The following is a 19,110-nucleotide window of genomic DNA, read 5'->3' as shown; positions in this document are numbered from 1 at the left end:
CTCAGCCAGTGGGATATCAAAGCAGACAGAACAGGGGAGGCATTATAACATAATAAGAACCACCTGGGCCTTAAAAGCCAGATGAAACTGAATCATGAATCTTGGATCTTCTGTTAACTAGATGGATGGCCCTGGGCAAAGAATTTAGCCTTCCTACACGTCAAGATCTTCATCTGTAAAATGGGAACGATATCTCCCTCCCACAGCTACCATGAGGATTAACTAGCACTTTTGTACAATGCAGTGCCTGGAGTTAACAATGCCGTGCTGTGCAGTTACATATTTGTTAGAGGTTAGACCTCACATTACATGTTCTTATCACAGAACAAAACAAAAAGGAAAATTTTGGAGGTGATGGAAATGTCTATTACCTTGACTGGACGATGATTTCACAGATATTTGCATATGTCTAAACTCATCAGATTGTATTTATTAAGGATGTGCAGTATTTTGTATATCAATGATACCTCGATAAAACTGTTTTGAAATTATAAAGTCTATCAAATACCTGGCATAGAACAGAACTCTCTCCCCAAACCATGGCATCCTTGCCCCTCCTTTCACCTGCTAGGATGGAAACCCCTTTTGTTGTTTCTTTTTTTCATGCATTGAAGCCTAAGTCAGCATACATTTTATTTTTTTTCAATTTTATTTTATACATTTTTTACATCATTTTTCATATTTGTACAATGTATGCATTTTCATCTTGGTTATAGTCCCCATACAATTCCCACCCCCTTGTTTTAATCCTACTCCCTTTTCCCCCTCCGCCCCATGTAGTGTGTCTCTGGTTCATAGTTGCCTGTTGATTTTGATTTTTACTTTATTATAATTAGTATTTTTCCTTGTCCCTTATTTAGGTTTTCTATATTCCTGCTATGAGTGAGATAATCCAGTATTTTTCCCTTTCTTTCTGGCTTATTTCGCTGAGCATGATCCCTTCCAGCTCCATCCATGTTGCTGCAAATTGCATGTGTTTATCTTTTTTGACTGCTGAGTAATATTCCACTGTGTACATGTACCACATCTTCTTGATCCAGTCATCTATTTGGGGGCATTTGAGTTGTTTCCATAGCTTAACTATTGTAAATAGTGCTGCTATAAACATAGGGGTGCAGGTGCCCTTTTGAATTAATGTTTCTGTGTCCTTTGGGTAAATACCTAGGAGTGGAATCATATGGAAGCTCTGGATCATATGGAAGCTCTATCTTTAGTAGGTTGAGGAATCTCCACACAACTCTCCATAGTGGTTGGACCAGCTTGCACTCCCACCAGCTGTGCAGGAGAGTTCCTTTTTCTCCACATCCTCGCCAACATTTGTTGTTGCTAGTTTTTTTAATATGTGCCATTCTCACTGGTGTGAGATGGTATCTCATTGTAGTTTTGATTTGCATTTCCCTGATTCCAGGTGATGTTGAACATTTTTTCATATGCCTATTGGCCAATTGCATTTCCTCTTTGGAGAAGTTTCTTTTTAGCTCTTCTGCCCATTTTTTGACTGGATTATTTACTTTGTTTTTGTTGAGTCTCTTCAGCTCTTTGTAGATTTTTGTGATCATTCCTTTGTCATTAGTGTTGGGTGCAAAAATTTTCTCCCAGTCGATGGGGTGTCTCTTTGTTTTGGTTACTGTCTCTTTTGCTGTACAGATGCGCTTTAATCTGATGTAGTCCCAGCTATTTATCTTTGCCTTCACTATCACTGCTTTGGGTGATGAATCTTTAAAGATGTTACTGAGATGTATGTCATGTAGTGTTTCACCTGTATTTCCTTCTATATATTTTATGGTTTCAGGTCTTATGTCTAGTTCTTTAATCCATTTTGAGTTGGTTTTTGTGCATGGTATGAGGTAGTAATCAAGCTTCATTCTTTTGCATGTAGCAACCCAGTTTTCCCAACACCATTTATTGAACAAACTTTCTTTGCTCCATTGCATATTCTTTGCTCCTTTGTCAAAGATTCGTTGACCATAAATCTGTGGGTTTATTTCTGAATTTTCTATTCCATTCCATTGGTCCATGTGTCTGTTCTCAGTCCAATACCATGCAGTTTTATTTATTATGGCTTTGTAGTATAGTTTGAAGTCTGGGAGTGTGATACTTCCATTCCCTTCTATTTTTTTTCAGGAAATCTTTGGCTATTTGGGGTTTTTGGTGGCTCCAAATGAATTTCATCAATATTTGTTTTATTTCTTTGAAGAATGTCATTGAATTTTTATTGGAATAGCATTGATTCTGTAAATTGCTTTTGGGAGGATGTCCATTTTGATAATGTTAATTCTTCCAATCCATGAGCAGGAGATGTCTTTCCATTTCTTTGTGTCTTTTTCTATTTCATTTAACAGTGTTTTATAGTTTTCTTTGTATAGGTCCTTTACTCTTTTGCTAGGTTTATTCCCAAGTATTTGATTTTTTTTTTTTTTTGCTTCAATAATAAAAGGGATGGATTTCTTGATTTCTTCTTCAGATTTATTTTTTGTGTATAGGAAGGCTGCTGATTTTTGTGTGTTGATTTTGCATCCTGCTACTTTACTAAACTGATTTATTAGTTTGATTAGTTTTTCTGTGAAGTTTTGTGGGGTTCTCTATGTATATTATCATATCATGTGCAAATAGTGACAGTTTAACTTCTTCCTTCCCTATTTGGATTCCTTGTATGTCTTTCTCTTGTCTTATTGCTCTGGCTAGGACTTCCAGTATTATATTGAAAAACAGTGGTGAGAGTGGACATCCTTGTCTTGTTCCAGATCTTAATGGAAATGCTTTCAACTTTTCACCATTGAGAATGATATTGGCTATGGGTTTGTCATATGTGGCCTTTATGATGTTGAGGTGTATTCCTTGTATCCCAAGAATATCAAGTGCCTTTATCATAAATGGGTGTTGTGCTTTTTCAAAAGCTTTCTCAGCATCTGTTGATATTTTCACATGCTTTTTATAGGAAACCCCTTTTCTTAAAGTCAAAGTTTTCTTACTCTCAGATGAAGTGCAGACAGAAGTACAAACTCTTCCTGAGGAGGAGGGGGATGAGATAAATGTCTAAGAAAACTACAGTCACATTTAGAGATCAGGCCAAGGATCTAGGTCTTATTCATCATTGTGACCTCAACGCTTGGCACAGATCACAGAGGAGCCTGTGCTGCTGACTCTGCTGTATGAACAAATGATGGGGGCGGAGGCATCCAAAGGTCCCTGACTCTTGAAGGGGAAGAAAGGTGCTTTGTTAACTGGGGCTCTGAACAGATGGGAAGAGATAGCTGGTCACAAACATTTACATGATCTGAGTTGAAGCAGAACTGACAAGATTAAAAGGAGGGGATTTTAGGTCTGCAAAATACCATATTTCCTAAAAATAGCAAATCTTAGTGGGATTTATAAGAGGCTCTTCCTATGTTAATTTGAACTGGCAGGCAACTGTCAGGGATTGTCTGGGCTGTAAATGTCACACCTGTACATCCTGCCTGTGGAAATGCAGGAGCACGCTCACCTACATACTTCCTCATATGCTCAGCAAACTCAGAGTGCATGATGAGCACAGCATATTACTTTCCCCATTTTGCAAATGAAGAACTGAGCTGGGTGTGATAAGGTCCCTTGCCCATGGTCCACAGCTGGTGGGTAACTAGGACAGGACCTGCACACAAAGCAGACTCTGCCTCTCAATTCAATCCCAAATGCCAACGCTGAGCTGTTCCCTTCAGGAAGGCATTTCTATGATGCCTGTTGGAGCTCCTAGTGCTTAAAATTTGTTTGTCCCCAAAGACCTGAGATTTATTTTTGGCTGACCCCATACCTGAAGTCCAAGTCTGCCTCTCTCTCTACATTGACTGACTTGGTTAATGTCTTCCTTTTTCACCTAGTTGCTTGGGCTGGAACCTTGTTCTTGTCTTGACCCCCTCCCTCTCCTCACACAGCCGGCCAGTCACCAAACTGGCCAAGTTGTTTCTGCCTCTGTGATGTGTGCACCTTCAAGCAGTACAATGGGGTGACTTTGCAGTCCCAAGGGCTGTTTTGTCTTGTGAATCATCTAAAACATTGTTTACGTTCCTCATCTCTATATGGGGAGATAATACTATTGGCAGAATTTGTTTCTTTTCTTTCCTTTCTGTGTTCTCCCCCCTATTCACTCCCACCATCATCTACCTAGTAGCTGTTACAGCCCCTTCCTCACTTCCCCACCCCAGCCTCCTGACACCTGCCTGCTCAATCTTTTCTCTCTCTCTCTCTCTCTCTCTTTCTCTCTCTCTCTCTCTCTCTCTCTCTCTCTCTCTCTCTCTCTCTCTCTCTCTCTCTCTCTCTCTCTCTCTCTCTCCAGAGAGGCTTCCAGGGTCTCTGTGAAGCATGACCTTATGTTTGTGGCATCTTCTTAAAATCAATTCTCTGAGCCAGCAACCTGGCTGTCATTCTACTTTTGTGTCTTTCATGACCCCCAGCTGCTCAGCTGCCACATCCAGCCAGTTCTGCCTCTTCAGGGTCTCTCACTGAACTAGGGAAAACCCTTCTTTTCCTTCAAGACTTAGCTCAAAGTTTCCAACTCAACGACATCCCTTGCAAACTTATCAGTTATAATGAACTGCTTCCTTTTCACTGTGCCCTGGTGTTTGTGTAGTTGTCTATTTATCAATTCTTTGCCTCAGATAAACATCACTCATTTAATTTTTAGGAGGAGAGAGTGGGTTTTTTGTTTTTTTGTTTTTTTTCTGGACCTCTCACAGCACCTAACACAGTTCCAGACAGGTCAGAAGTACTCAGTAAATGAAGCAGAATAAAAGGAAGAGTGGATCTCAAATCCAAAATGTCATCCTGAGGTCATCTAAATAATGGAACCCAATCATAGACCTCCTCCCAAAGTCCTGAACTCTCTGGGACATTCTACAGCTCAGTCTCCTTCCATGTCTCCCTTCCCTGAGAAATGAGTTATAACTCAGTATGTAAGCTAGCACCAGATGGTAGAGCGTTTGGTCTTGCAGGCAGAAGTATGGATAGTCTTCAAGGTCCCAGTCTCTATGGAGAAGTGGAGATGGATTGACTTAATGTCTAGTCCTTCTCTGAAGGCCAAATTCTTTCACAGCGCCTAGGACAATTAGATAACTTTTTCTATAGAAATAACAGCAACCAGGGCTGTTGCTATTGGCATGATTGCTGTCACTGCTTATTTTCTATGACTTCTGCCGCCTCCATCACTACCATTGCTACTGCTGCTGGGATCACCGCGACTATGCTGTTCTTCTGCTGCTCCTACCATGACTGCTGCCACTGCTGTGCTGGCATGAGGACTGCTGCTGCTGGCACTGTTCCCACTGCATGGCCTAGTCTACCCCTGCTGCTGCCACCTCTGCTGCTGCCACTCCTGGTACCACTCCTACCGCACAACTGCTAATCCTCTGCTATGGCCTCCGTCTCCACCTCCACCAGTGCTACAGGGTGATCCCCAGGGAAAGGGGAGGTTCCAGGTTCCCTGCCCCACCCTAAAGAAGGGTGGAGCTGGACAGGGAGGAGAAACTAGAAACAACAAAAAGGACTGAGAGAAGAAGAAGCAGAGAGAGAGGAAGAAATTTGAGGAACACTAGGAAGAAGAAGCAGAAAGAGATGAAGACCTTGGGGAGGCCCATGGAGCAGAGAGACATGTGAAGTACCTGCGTTTGCTTGTTGGCTTTGGGCTTGTACCAGGGACTTGGGGGACTTGGAGGGAGACACTTGAAAGAGACAGAGATGTGGGTGAGAGGCCTGTGTGGAGGCTGACAAGACAGCATTTATCTTGACTTAGATTTTGATTTTGCTTTTTTCCTTCCAGACTTGTTTGGCCCCTTCTGCCCCTTTCCTCTGGTTCCCCACCAAAAGATGCCTTAGACTTGTGACAGGCTTTCAGGCCTCAGTGGCCCTGCTTTAGGCCAGCCCTATTTGGCTGGGCACATAGTCAGGAGGGGGATGGGAAACTCTGAGTACTTCATTTGGAAACTATTTTAAACTATATTCTTTCTCTTCTCTCTAGCATACACACACATGAATTATATTAAATTTCTATTGAAGGTCTTACCCAACAGAGGATGTTTTCTCCTGATGTGGCAGATAGCAGAAACTATTTAGAGCAGACAGATTTGGGGGTCCTGAGATACCCCTCATTCTGCCCTGTAACATGACTCCTACATCTGCTGCTACCACTGTTACTCCCACCAAGATTCCTATTGCTGCTGCTACTGCTACTGTTTCTATTGCTATTATTTAAACTCTTTTGTTGCTATGTTTCTACTGCTGCTGCTGCTCCTGCTGCTCCTGCTTCTCTGCCCTGACTGTGTGCCTCACAGGTTGCTTTATTTTATTTGCTCACATGTAATCCTGACAACCACCCTATGAAGCAGGTGTTCTTTACCTTGATCTGCTAAGGAAGCAGAAGCTTAGAGAGGTTCAGTAATCTGTCCAAAGTCTCCCGGCAACTGGGTGGAAGATCTGGATGTCACCAACTCCAGTTGCTGCTCCCTTGTCAGCCTTTTGGTGTACAGTCATAAGGCTGACAATACAATAAATATTTAATGCTGACTATAAAAAGCCTCTGCCTCCAGGAGCTTACTGGTTCATTTTTGTTTCTTCACATGGCCTCATTTTGCCTATTCCCTTGAGGCTGGCTCTAGGAATTCTCCTTTGTGACTAGATGCCCCTGCATGTCCTCTGTGCGGGAATCTCTTCCTTTAAAACAATGGCTGAGAAATGATCGCCGTAACAGGCTGAGTTGGCACTACACTCAGAATGGCAGGAACGAGAGAGAGGCTTTTCTGATCGGCATGGAGTGGTCCAGAGAACACCTCCTCCTGTCTGCCCACCCCTTGCCCGGCTTCTGCTTTACTAAGCAAGAGACAATTTCCCCACCAAATATCCCAAAGATTTCTTCCTCCTCTATCCCAAGTCACTTTCTACTCCCCATGCTCCCCCAGAATCCCAAATTTTAAATTAGAAGGATTTAAGGATGTGCCCAGAAGAACTGAGTTGTTTTTTTTTTTTAAGATTTATTTATTTATTTGTTTGTTTGTTTGTTTGTTTATTTATTTATTTATACAAGCACTGGGTACAGTCAGAAGCGCGGGAGGGTGAGAGAATTCACCAGAGCCAGAGCAGGGAGCAGAGCAGGCAGAAGGACCGAAGTACACTGCTGAGGGTAGCAGCGGGCGGCAGGAGAGGTCTGCGCACCATGTGGGACCCTCCTCCGGTGGCCGGGGAGCAGCCAGGGATCGAACCAGCGCTGCAGAGGCTGCGGGCAGCTTCGCAACCCAGAGCTCAACCGCTGCGCCACCCGGGAGGCCCAGAAGAACTGAGTTTTATCCCCAATTCTGATACTATGTGACATTAAGTAAATCTGACTGTGTGACATTAAGCAAATCTCTTGCCCTGTCTGGGATTGCTCCAGAGCTTCAACTGTGTTGTTTCTTACTCTTTTATATGGAGACATAAGCCCCAGGCATCGTGCTCCCAAGAGTATCCTAAGAGAGGATTAGCTGGAAAGAAAAGCATTTCAAAAAATATTTCCCAGATTTTCTTCCCGCCTTCTGAAACCTCATAACAACCCCCATTGGTCTATATTTGCCTTTCATCTGGGTGCTCCTGTCGTTAATTTATCCAACAAAATTTATTGAACATTGTGTTTGACGGTCACTCCCCGTTCCTCTTTGCTGTCCTGATTCCTGCCTATCCTTCAAGTCCCTTCCTCCAGGAAGTCTTCCCTGATCTCACAGCCCTCATAGATAACTATCATCTAAATACCTCATTTGGCACTAAGTAATGGCTTTGATATTTCACTTTTCCAGCTCAACTTTGGATTGTTCTTAGGGTGAGATGTTTAGAGACTATAAAGGCCAGTCTCACTAATGTTCTTGGTTCCAGGACCCAGCATAAGGTCTGAGAGAGAACAACATTCATGGGAGCTAGTAGCTATTGCTGCTGCTGCTGCTGCTGCTGTTGCTACTGCTGCTGCTAAAGAGAATGAGAATGCCTGCTCTCAGCAGAACATTGCTGTGAGGTTAATGCCCCTCCTCTCTCCATCCCTTCAGAATTTTATAAATATGGGAAGCCCCTTAAATTTCTGGGCAAACTGGAGCAAATCTAGCATGTAGGCATCTAAAGAAGCTGTCAAACTTTAAGGCTAAGAGCAACCATGGAAGAGAGAAAAAGGAGAGAAAGGTGGAAAGGCTGGGAGGGCTAACAAATTGACTATGATGGAGTGTGTGTGTGTGTGCACCAGTATATTTGCATTATATTATATGCGAGATTTTAAAAGCAATTTCTTTCTATTTGGATGTGAAAATGCATGCCTGCGTTTGTATAGTTCTCATGTTTATGCGTGTCTTTACTGAGTCCTAGATGACAGATCATTGTGAATTCTAAGCACATTTTTACCTAAACGCCTACTCAGAGGTGTTGGGTTTAATTTCTATTTGAAATTCTGTCTAATCCCTCAACATTTCATCCATATTAACAGGCCACCCCCTCTGCCCAGCCTCCCCAGGGCTGTGCCAGCAAGATTGAAGGCCATCTCACCTCTTCCCAACCCCAGTGAAGCCAGACACTGATTCTGGTCAGACCAGAACCTATCAAGATCCCTTTTCCTGACTGTCAGCCAGTGACCTTGTGTTTCTATCTCTTTCATGGGCCTCAGTTTCTGTGTTCCTGTCTATTTTTCTCTTTCTCCTTCTTCAGGCCATCCTTGATAAAATGTTGAAAAAATAACAAAGGCATGATGTGACAAAGGAAGAGGCTCTCTCCTTGACATGTTCAACATCTCTCCAAACTGCACCTGGAGAGCTGAATGCCTTGGTTCCCCAGTGTTTGTTTCTGTTCAATTTTAGAAGCACTGACTGAAGGCCCAGCCTGAGCTAGGCTCAGTGCAAGCCAGTCATCAGAAGTGGAGGCTGCACAATTATGAAATAAATAATTTACTGCTGTGGCCCGCACAGCAGTTCTCAGAGGCTTGAACCATGACCTTGTTGAAATGCAAATACACAAGATGAGGACTTTCAGAATTAAGTCTTGTTCATCATGTATGCCTTAATTCATTCTTTAGTAAGTTCAGCATTCATTCATTCTTTTGTTCATTTATTCATTCATTCTTAAGGTGGTTACATACTTTGTTAGGAGGAGTGCTGACCCAGAAGTCTGAATCTACCAATTCAACTGCTGTCATTTCCCCTCTCTGAGTCTCTAAGAACTTTCAGAACTGCAGGAGAAATGGGTGTAGTTGGGAGAAGGAACGACGATCTCTGCATCTGTTCTATAGCCACACAGTAGGAAAGGGATGAGGGCAAAGGACAGGGACCTCGAAATTATCCTAGAAAGAGCCCAAGCTGGAAGCCTAATATCCAAATCTAGTCCCAGTCTACTAGCATCTCTATGACTTTGGAAAAGTCATTTTCCCTCCCTGTATCTCCATTTGCCCACCTGTAAAATATGAACCTATAAAAGTAAGTGATCACTAAAGACTCATACACTTCCGCCACCTGGTGGTTCTAGGAAATCCCCCGCCAACGAATCTGTGTACTCTGAAAGATGATCTCATACTGACTTTGAAAGTCATGTAAGGTTGCTACACCCCAATGCTGTGGGGTAGATGTCTAAGTGATAACTTTTCATACTCTACTTGGTAGTCCTGGCAATGATGCCAAGCTACCAAAGATTCTCTCTGTCCTCAGACCTGATGCTGAACCAGAGACTTCTGGAAAGATAAGGCCAGCGGGTGACTCGGCAAACGTTGCATACAGAAGGTGCAATGCTGCAGACCTAATTAATATCACCGTGTAACAGACATCACACAGCATGCTTGAGGTGCCAGACAGTATAAATAAAGTAATGTTTTATCTTAAATGTTGGTTAGCATTGCATAACAAATGGACTTGTGCATTATTTACTACACTGCACAGCATAGACATATTAGAACTGCCTGAGACCCTGTGAGAAGACACTCCTTGATTTCAAGGGTATGGATTATTAACTGCTTGCCAAACAGCTGGATAATACTGGCCATTATTGTAGTAGACGCATATAAAGAGGCAGACACAGGAGTATGGGCTCTGATATCTGACAGATCCTACTGAAATCCAACTTTGCCATTGGATGACCTTGAGTCACCTCTATGAACCACTTTCCTTATTTATAAAATGCACAAAACACAGGAGGTTTGTGAAGAATAAGCATGTCCCTACCAAAATTTAAGTATTCCATCAAGGATAAGTACTATGATCAATCACATCCACAGTATTCTAACACTCATGATTCCTAAGGTACTTTGTCAACACCTCGTACAGACACACAGAAGCTTTGCCTCTCATGTAGAAGGATAATGAGGTAGCAGGGTCTTTCATCCTCCACAGAAGATGGCCATTGTCCACCTCCAGCACTGTCCTCCCCCCTCGTATAGTATCACACCATTCATTCATTCACAATGCTTACAGTGGTATCTTAGTTTGAGTTCTACTGAAATCAGACACTAGTACAAGAAGCTGAGAGTAAGCAGTGTATTTGGCAGGTGGTTCCAGAAGGCATATGTGAGGACAAGGCAGCAGTGAGTCAGCACATAGAGAAAAGCCAGTAAAGAATATGTTAATGAGCTAATTGTCACTAAGGGTATAGGGACCTTAGTCTCTCTAGAGCCATTCTTAAAAATGATGTGAAGAGACACAAGAGGAGAAGAGGACATTTAAGTGGCATCCTTGCATATAAATTCCCCTTCGCTACCTGGTTTCTCCTCTGTGAGGCTGATCCCTGAGGCAGCCAAGTTTCACAAGAAAAGGGATGCTGGTCCAGTGCATGAACCACCCACCAGAGCTGTGCTGATAGAGCTCCTGGTGGGCCCAGGAGATTTGGTGTTGTCAGCACAAGTGTCTGCCATACCTGGGCACAGGAAGGTGAGGGAGGAATGAGTAACTTGTCTTTGCAAACCTATGGTTGAGATGTATGGTAGAGAGAGTGAATCAATCGTGCCTTCTAGAATGTAGTAATATGCCTGTGTGTGATTATTTTCTGGATGAATAAATGGATGAGTGGATGGAGGCATTTTCTCCATTGAATGAATAATTTCTACCTACAAATTCAGGGGGTAAATAGAGTTTGGGGAGCTTGACTGCAGATGGAATTAATATACAGGGAAGATCAACATGGAGCAGTTTCTGGTAAGTGATAGAACCCTCAGAAGAAATATATCTAGAGCTGAGTCCACTGAGCTAGACTAAACAGGCCATCAACACCTACTTTTGACTGAGTTGCCCCAACCTGGTGCTGCCACTTGGTATCGCTGCCAAAAATGGGAGCTGGAAGAGCAACTCATTTGAAGTTCTGAAGAAAAATAGTTTGAGGGCAGTATCAGAATGAGGAGAACCCAAAGGGCCAGTGGCCTGATGCTTGGACTCAAAGGATCTCAGCTTTATACATTTTGCAAAATTGTGAGCTGACTTGTCCACTCTGATATTGCATGCAAGCTGAATTCTCTTTTACTAATTAGTGCATTTGGCCAGGGACAAGGAAAACAAAGTGTGCAATTTTATGCAGATTTTACTTTTAAGCATCTTTATTTTTCCTTATAGTTGAAATCTTGAAAGTGAGGTCAGTTTCTAGAAAGTATATCTTCTTCATCCTGATTATAAGCATGATACATCTGAAAAATTTCAGAATTTGGAAAATAGGAAAAGGCCTAAAGAAAATAACTCAGTGCTGCTAAGAGATAATTAACTTTTCATGTATTTTTCATACGTTTTTAACAAAATTGAGGTAATTACATATTTATAGTTGTAGATATTTCCTCCCACTGAGCTCTTTAGCTGGAATGTGTTACGTATAATTGCCATGTACATTTCTCCATCTCATTGAATATTCTTTGAAAACCTTCATTTTTGTTGATTACATAATAGTCTGTCTTTCATATAAAAACCTAATATATTTATTCACTACCCTCCTAGTGGACATTCTGGTCATTTCCCATTTTTTGTCATTATAATTCTGTTCCTGGTGTGAACATAATTGTGCAAAATATTCCATGTGCATTAGGCCCTTTGCACGTCCCTCTAAAATTAGGAGGTCAGCACTGTGTGGATTTTCTTCTTATAGATTAGGAAGCTGAGGACCCATGAGGAGTAAAATGATTTGTCGTAGTTCAGGTTACGCAGAAACAGGCCCAGAGATAAGGACCCACATGCAAGGAATTTACTTCAGAAGCGATGGCAAGAAAAAATTGGGAAAATGAGACTAGAAAGAAAGGACAGCTATAGCTATTGAAATGGTTGAGATTAAGCAATTTTCCATTGTGAATAATGAACTTAATCCTTCGGGAGAAACTGGGAATCCATGTACTTGGATCATTCCATACAGTGAGGAGGAAGCTGGTATTTCTCACAACTCCACACCTTCAATCAGTCTTTGTTGAGGCTGCTCCCAAGGAGCCTTCTAGTTTCCCATCACTCCGGGCTGCTGCGGGGAGGGCAAGGGGAAGGGGAAGAGGGAACAAGGGCTCTGGCAGTCACATAAATGCAGGTGTTGGCAGTCAGAAGTTGGGCAACCTCACCTGCAGGGATGAGGGCACTGAGCAGGTAAGGCCGGTCATATCTGGTAGCTGCCAGATTTGATCACCCATGTGCCTACCCCAAGAATCTATGCCTTTAAGGACCTGACTTTGCAGAGAAATGAAGCCTCTCTGTGAACTTAAGCAAGTCACTCTACCTCTTTAAGCTACAGAATCTGTTGCTGGTAGAGCTATCTGCCAACATGACCTGAGCTGACCCCCCGGATGAGGCCAGTGCTGCTGCAGCACTACTGACCATTCCCATCAGGCAGACGGTGTTTTCCTGACAATAGCTAATTAAAAGAAATTAGTAGGAGAGGGGCTGGTTCCCTGGCTATCAGATGAGTAGTTTTCTAGTTTAATTACATAGCATGCAATGTACACATGGCTCCCTGAATTATAGTGTGCAGGTCTTTGGTGAACTTTGGAGTGTTCCATTTTTCTGGCCAGAGGGAAACAAATACACAATTGCTCATCTCTATGCACTATGGTCTATCCATGGTCTCATCTCTATGCACCAACAATCTCCAGGCTTGGATTCTCCCAGGAGGGAGCTTAATTGCTCCGTAATCTTCAAACTCAAGGGCTCCTGAATGCTAAGCTCCTGACGAGCTGTATTAAGGTAAAAATGACAAAGATGCCAGTTGACATATTTACTAAATATGCGGCTCCTACAGGAGCCATCATGGGCTGCTTGTGCCAAGGAGGTTCACACTTAAGGAGAAGGTCAAGACAAACTAGAGAATTGAACCCAGGCTGACTTCAGAATCCATGTTTATTCTGTAAGACCACCTACATGTGCTTTGCTGTGGAAGATGTCTTACAGTGGGACCACCCACAAGAAGGCAAGTATGAATCATATTGCCTAAGGACAATACCAAGATTTTCACACACTGCCCCACCCAATTCAGCCCTGCCTATTCATTTATCTAGACATTTTTGGTAACATGGAGCATGATTTAATATTTCAAAAGTTTGGGTTTGTAAAATTAGCATGCTTGCTTATTTCTAGGCAGAATGGCTACGATGGAAACAGCTCTCACCAGGTGAGTTGTTGTGCTAATGTCTCCACCATCTGTTACTGCTAATTCTAGGGGATTAGAACACGGAGAAGATAGTGCTGTGGCCTGCATGTTAGAGTTGAGGAGTTGGAGACAGGAGCAGTGACAGGCCCAGGGCCACATCACCTTTATTGGCAGAGCAAAGATGCAAGCTCACTTTAGTGGATTCAAAGCCAAGCACTTTGACACAGAACATGACCTCCAGCAGCCCAGATGTTCCCCAGACTCTAAATGCACCTGTAAACTCCATACATTGGGCCAGCAATTCCAGATCCTTGTCTCTACCCTAACACCATCCCAGAAATCAGGGTTCATATAGTCAGCAGATTATTAGATATTTAAGACTTAAACAGAATTTATGGTTTTCACATATTTTTCATCCCTACCCCAAATTTCCCCCTCATTCAGTCTTTCTAGCCCATATAAAAGGCAATACCATCTGGTTGGTAAAGGCCCCAAATTTTGTTGTTATTCCTGATATTTCCCTTTTGATCCTACATATCTAATCCATCAGTAGATTTACAAAATGGATAGAGTAACAACTGTACGGTGGTATATTAAAAACCAGACATTTTGTAGTGATCACAAGGTGGTATGGATGTGGAAGTACAAAGCTGTACACCTGAAATTCAGACAATGTCATAAACCAAGTTACTGCAATAGAAAAAGGAAGACACTTGCACATCTTAGCTTGACACTCATGACTCTGCTAGGTTTGGCCCCTAATCACCTCTTAAACTTCTCATCTCACCACTCCCCTTGTCCTCTGTGCCCAGCCACACTGCCCTTCTTCCTGTTTCACAACGATGTCAGATTTGGGATTTTTATCCTTGCTATTCCCTCCCCTGGTTGCTGCTCCTCAGAAAGCCTTACTCTGAACACCTAGCAGCAACTAACTGTGGTTACTGGCTCAACTCCAGCCCTTCAGACCTACTTACTGTGATGTCACAAATGCAGGAGACCAGTGTGATGTTCCATGGTCTATCCAAACAATCGTGATCCCTCCAGAATAGACTATAATAGAGAATGGGAGCCTGAAGATTGTAGCTCTGGGGCAAGTCTGAGTAGGTACTGCTGTCCTAAGAATGGATTTGCTTTTGATTTTTTTCTGTGATGGGGATTAAAAAGGATGCATTTACCAGATCAGTAGCTCATACCAGGCAGAAGTTATCTTAATGTGTAAAAGCATCACAGTCAATGTATCCTGTTAACATATCACTATGAGAGCAGGATGCATTCCCAGGTAGGCACTGTCAGCTCGGAGTGGTGCATATCCAGGTAAATAATCCTTTTACCATCAAGTAGGTCCTTTAAAAAGAATCAACAAAATTTATAAATCTCTGGTTAGACTCATCTAAAAAAAATGAAAAGGCTAGAACACACAAATTGATATAGTAAGTGAACAGGGGGATATGTGTACAGATCCTAGAAATAATGTAGGTTAAGAAAGAAATATTAAGAACCACTTGATACCAGTTCTTTTGATAACTTCAATGAAATAAAAAAACTTTTATGAAACAAACTGCTGAAACTTTCTCGAGAAAAAAAAATGGATCACTCAAATAGTTGTGTATGTATTAAAGGAGCTGAATTTATGGTTTAAAATCTTGCTAGGTTAGTCTTGGGATATTAGAAATCTTCTGTCTTTTAAGATGTGTTACATAATATATATGATAATATACACACATTATAAACATGATTTAAAAGGACTTGCCTCTAAAATATTGATTAGAAGATCTGTGGATGGGCATTGACAAAGTTCAACAACTGGTGAATTTGCATCTAGGATGATTCGTTTTGTTCACTACTGAATTCCTAGTCCCTTGAACAGTTTTACTTGAAGTAGATGTTGGCAAACATTTGTTAAATGAATGATTGAGTGAATGTTTTCAGATAAGTTTTGTTGTCTTGATAAGAACCATCTGTGCCTCATTTTCCAGAACATTTTATGTAAAAGGCTAGGGGAGCTCTTAGGTTCCCCAGAAAACTTGTGGGGTCTTTAGATTTGCAGACATAGCTGAAAGTTCAGTCTGCTGGTCACTAGGTGTCTGCAGTAGCCAGAAGGAACTATTCCCAGATAAACCATGCTGTCCCTCATACCCATGTCCTGAATATTAAATAACCCTTTTTCTTTGCCTCTGGTTACTTGTGCAAACTTGATCATTGGATTACAAAATAAATCTTTACAGCAGGAATCATCAGACCCATTTAACAGATGAGGGTCACAGTAAACATGTTTTTTCCTTTCCATCCATTTCACTTCTCTTTATTTACGTAGCAACCAGGATGAAGGATGAGATTTATTCTCACTTTCGACTCCAGAGGTGGGTCTTGATAAGTCTAGATAAAGTGCTGATAGGGGGTTGTCAAACTTTCTAGAGACCCAGTTACTAAATATTTTAGGTTTTATCAACCATAAGATCTCTGTCCCAACTACTCAGCTCTGTCAATGTAGCATGAAAATAGACAATCATATACAAATGAATGTGACTGGGCTCCAAAACAGCTTTGTTTACTTTTTGTAAATAAAAATAAATGGTGGGGGATGGAGGGGGGAGTTGTTTCACAGTTTGCTGACATTTAGCCTAGAGCAGTGTTTCTCAGCCAGGCTCCTTATCAGAACCATAGAACAACACAGAAAATAATTTAAATGATTATATTAAATTTTCCACAGGCATGACAAGGACCTAGCACAGTGGTTCTTAAGGTGTGGGCCTCAGCCCTGGAAACTTGATGGAAATGTGAAGTCTTAGGATTCATTCCTAAATCACAAACTCTGGGAGTGGGGCTCAGTAGTTTGCATTTTAACAAGTTCTCCAGGTGATTCTGACATACCCTCAAGTTTGAGGACTATTGCCCTGGATTGAGTCTAAAATAATGAAGAAAAATTCTTCCCATTTACCACAGTATAAATTCAAGGGTATAGCTAATCAGTAAATGGAATTTCCCTAATCACAGGGATGGATTTAGGAATGATCCAATTTTGGGAAATCTTTCAAAATATTTAACAGCTAGAGTACCAGCCAGTGAGAACTGGTGCCAGCCATACCAGAGCAGGGTTCTGAAGGCCCCCCTCTTCCGTCAGGCATTAATCCTTTCCTGATGAGTCACAATGTCCTCTGCAGGGTCCTGGGGAGCAGCCAGAGGGACTATTGGGGGAAAATTATGTCCTGAAAGAAATCTACCCACTGATATTTTAGGAGCTCCACTCCACCTCCATGCCAGAGATCTCAGGTGCCAATGATTACAACTCCCATCATGCCACGAATCTGCCTTGACACTTGACTTCTTGAAGGGAGGATTGCTGGGAGATAAGGGTGGAGTTAAGCAGCCATGCTTGGTATAAAAAAGAATATGTGGGCTTGCAGGGTCTCTTGATTTTCCCTGCCTTCAGCATGTACCTGGGGTCCCAGCTCAGACAGCATTACTGGTAGGACGTATTAACTGATTAATCTTTCTCTCTCTGTGCTTCCCCCTCTTTTCATTTCCCTTGTAAATAAACCTTTTATTAACCTTTCTCTATGTGTCTGCCCTTGGGTCTTCGAAGTTTTTTTTAAAGCACACAGGTGAGGACTCAGATCCAGGCCACCATCGCATTTCCCTTTGGGGTTTCCCTGTAACAGCTTGAGTTTCAGTGGGGACCACCTGCATGGAAGTGTTTCACTATTTTAATAACCTGAAACATTATATGGCACAAAGGAAACGTGGACACCAGGGCTAACAAGAAGCAGGTTTAATGCACTGGTGCTGACTCAGCAGATTCGTATCCCAAGGCTGAGTCCCCTTTATAGAAAGTCAGAGGCTTATATACACTTTCAGTTTCTACAAGGTTCCAGGTGGGTTTGCATTGGCCGCTGTACATGGTCAGATAGAACGTGGCTACGTACTGAGAGATAAGTCGTATAGCTGCATATCAAGGGTGAGTAAAGGGTCAGTAAAGAGTCAGCAGTCATGGGACCCCCCAGGTCATCCTGCTCATGGATGGCGGTATATGATCTAAGATTCATATCAGGGACTAAGTTGCATACTAGGAACTGAGGAAACAGTGGATACTAAGATGCCCAGGCTGCTTATTACAGGTCACCATGCTCCAGTACAACTGCTCAGTGCCCATCAGCTGCAAAGCTGCCAAGTTCAACTGGCACAAGTCTCAAAATTTGCCTTCACTGGTTGTAGAAACAACATCCCCTTGTACAAGAATATTGACCTAAACATGAAGCCAACATGGGTGGAACTCTCAGGAAGAATCAGAGAGAAAAGGAGCTGCGTCCGAAGGAGCCACTCTACAACTCTTCCTACTTCTAGATGCGCCATTTACCTGACCCAGTTGGAGTTGAATTTTCTAACTTTTGCATCTAATAAAAGCATTATCTGAAACAATGAAAAAAGAGGCCCAGAGAGTTATTACAGGGAAAACATATTTCTGAGCTCCTGAGGGAACTGTTGTTCTCCCTGCTTCTGGAAGCTCTGGGTAGTGCAGAGCCTCCCTTCCTCCTCAGCCTGGTGGAGAACCGCTCAGGTACCCTTCACCCCAGCTGCGTGTTGGGCCGGCTGCAAGGCTTGTTTATTAGTGAAATGCATCTGATCAGAGCGCCCGCCTGACAAGTTCATTACATATCAATTTAATTAGCTGATTTACATTTAATTTACATTTCAATTAATGTCTTTAGCAACCAAACGCCGCCTTAATAGGGTAATTGCCTGTTAGGCAATATGTAAAAGAATAAATAGTCGCATTCTGAGGAAGAATTCCTATTTTCAATTTTTTATTACCATAAATAACTGAAATAATTATTGCTCTTAAGGGCCACGTCCTCGTTTCCTTCTGGGCCTAATTATAAAGACTTAGTACCTCATTAAGCAAAATGGTTTTGGAGTCACAGAAAAACATTACTTGAATCGTGACTCATTAGTTTCGACAAAATAGGAGAAAACTGTGGTAGCAGGCACATTTGGGGTGCTGGGGGACTTGATACAGGCGAGCCTTATCCTCCCTGAGCCAAAACCTCATGAAGGCGGATGTCTCTGCTCCCATGTCCTGCAAAGCCTGTTGGGATATTGGGCTGGGGCTGCTCCAATAGCCTCTTTTAAGTGATACTGACGATGAGGAATTCTTTACCTCTTGAGACAGACATTAGAGAGCTCTGGATTTTCAAAATTATTTCCTATATGAAGTTAAAATCTGCCCCTCTCTTTGAAGCCATTGTAGTGGGCACTTTGCCAGGGGGTAATTATTATATCTCCATAATAGTGTAATAAAGACTGGGGTAGCACTGAACAGGCAGGAATAGAAATGAGTTGGGAACTGGGGAAAGGAGGCAAATGGTCTGGAAAATGGGGCGATGGAGACTGTGTTTTGATACAGGGGTGAGAGTTAGGGGAGGGGGAAGGGTCAGAGGCTTGGGTCTTGAGACCGGCTCCTTCTTTGAAAGGTAACTGAGTGGTTAAGTTGAAAGAGCAGATACTAAGAATGGAAATCTTTCAGAACAAAAGTAGGGGGGTCCTTTTGGCTAGGGTTGT

At 42.3% G+C, this 19,110-nt stretch overlaps 1 protein-coding gene across 2 annotated transcripts in view; it reads left to right on the top strand.

The window, feature by feature from the left end:
• LOC119235247 (AGBL carboxypeptidase 4) overlaps positions 1-17,962 on the top strand; it is a 940,458-nt gene extending 922,496 nt beyond the window's left edge. Inside the window, exons 13-14 of one of the 2 annotated variants that reach the window (XM_054691775.1) lie at positions 13,542-13,575; positions 17,670-17,962. In XM_054691775.1, coding sequence (XP_054547750.1) covers positions 13,542-13,575; positions 17,670-17,801 — 166 coding nt within the window. In that variant the 3' untranslated portion in view covers positions 17,802-17,962. Of the gene's footprint in view, positions 1-9,671; positions 9,813-13,541; positions 13,576-17,669 lie in introns of those variants that run through there. The other variant, XM_054691777.1, reaches the window with a different exon arrangement.
• The last annotated feature ends 1,148 nt before the right edge of the window (positions 17,963-19,110 follow it).

This window comes from Talpa occidentalis, unplaced genomic scaffold (genome assembly GCF_014898055.3).
Source record: "Talpa occidentalis isolate TD23 unplaced genomic scaffold, MPIMG_talOcc4v2.1 talOcc4.9, whole genome shotgun sequence".
Classification (NCBI taxonomy): Eukaryota; Metazoa; Chordata; class Mammalia; order Eulipotyphla; family Talpidae; genus Talpa; species Talpa occidentalis.
This window is presented reverse-complemented; position numbering and strand designations above follow the sequence as displayed.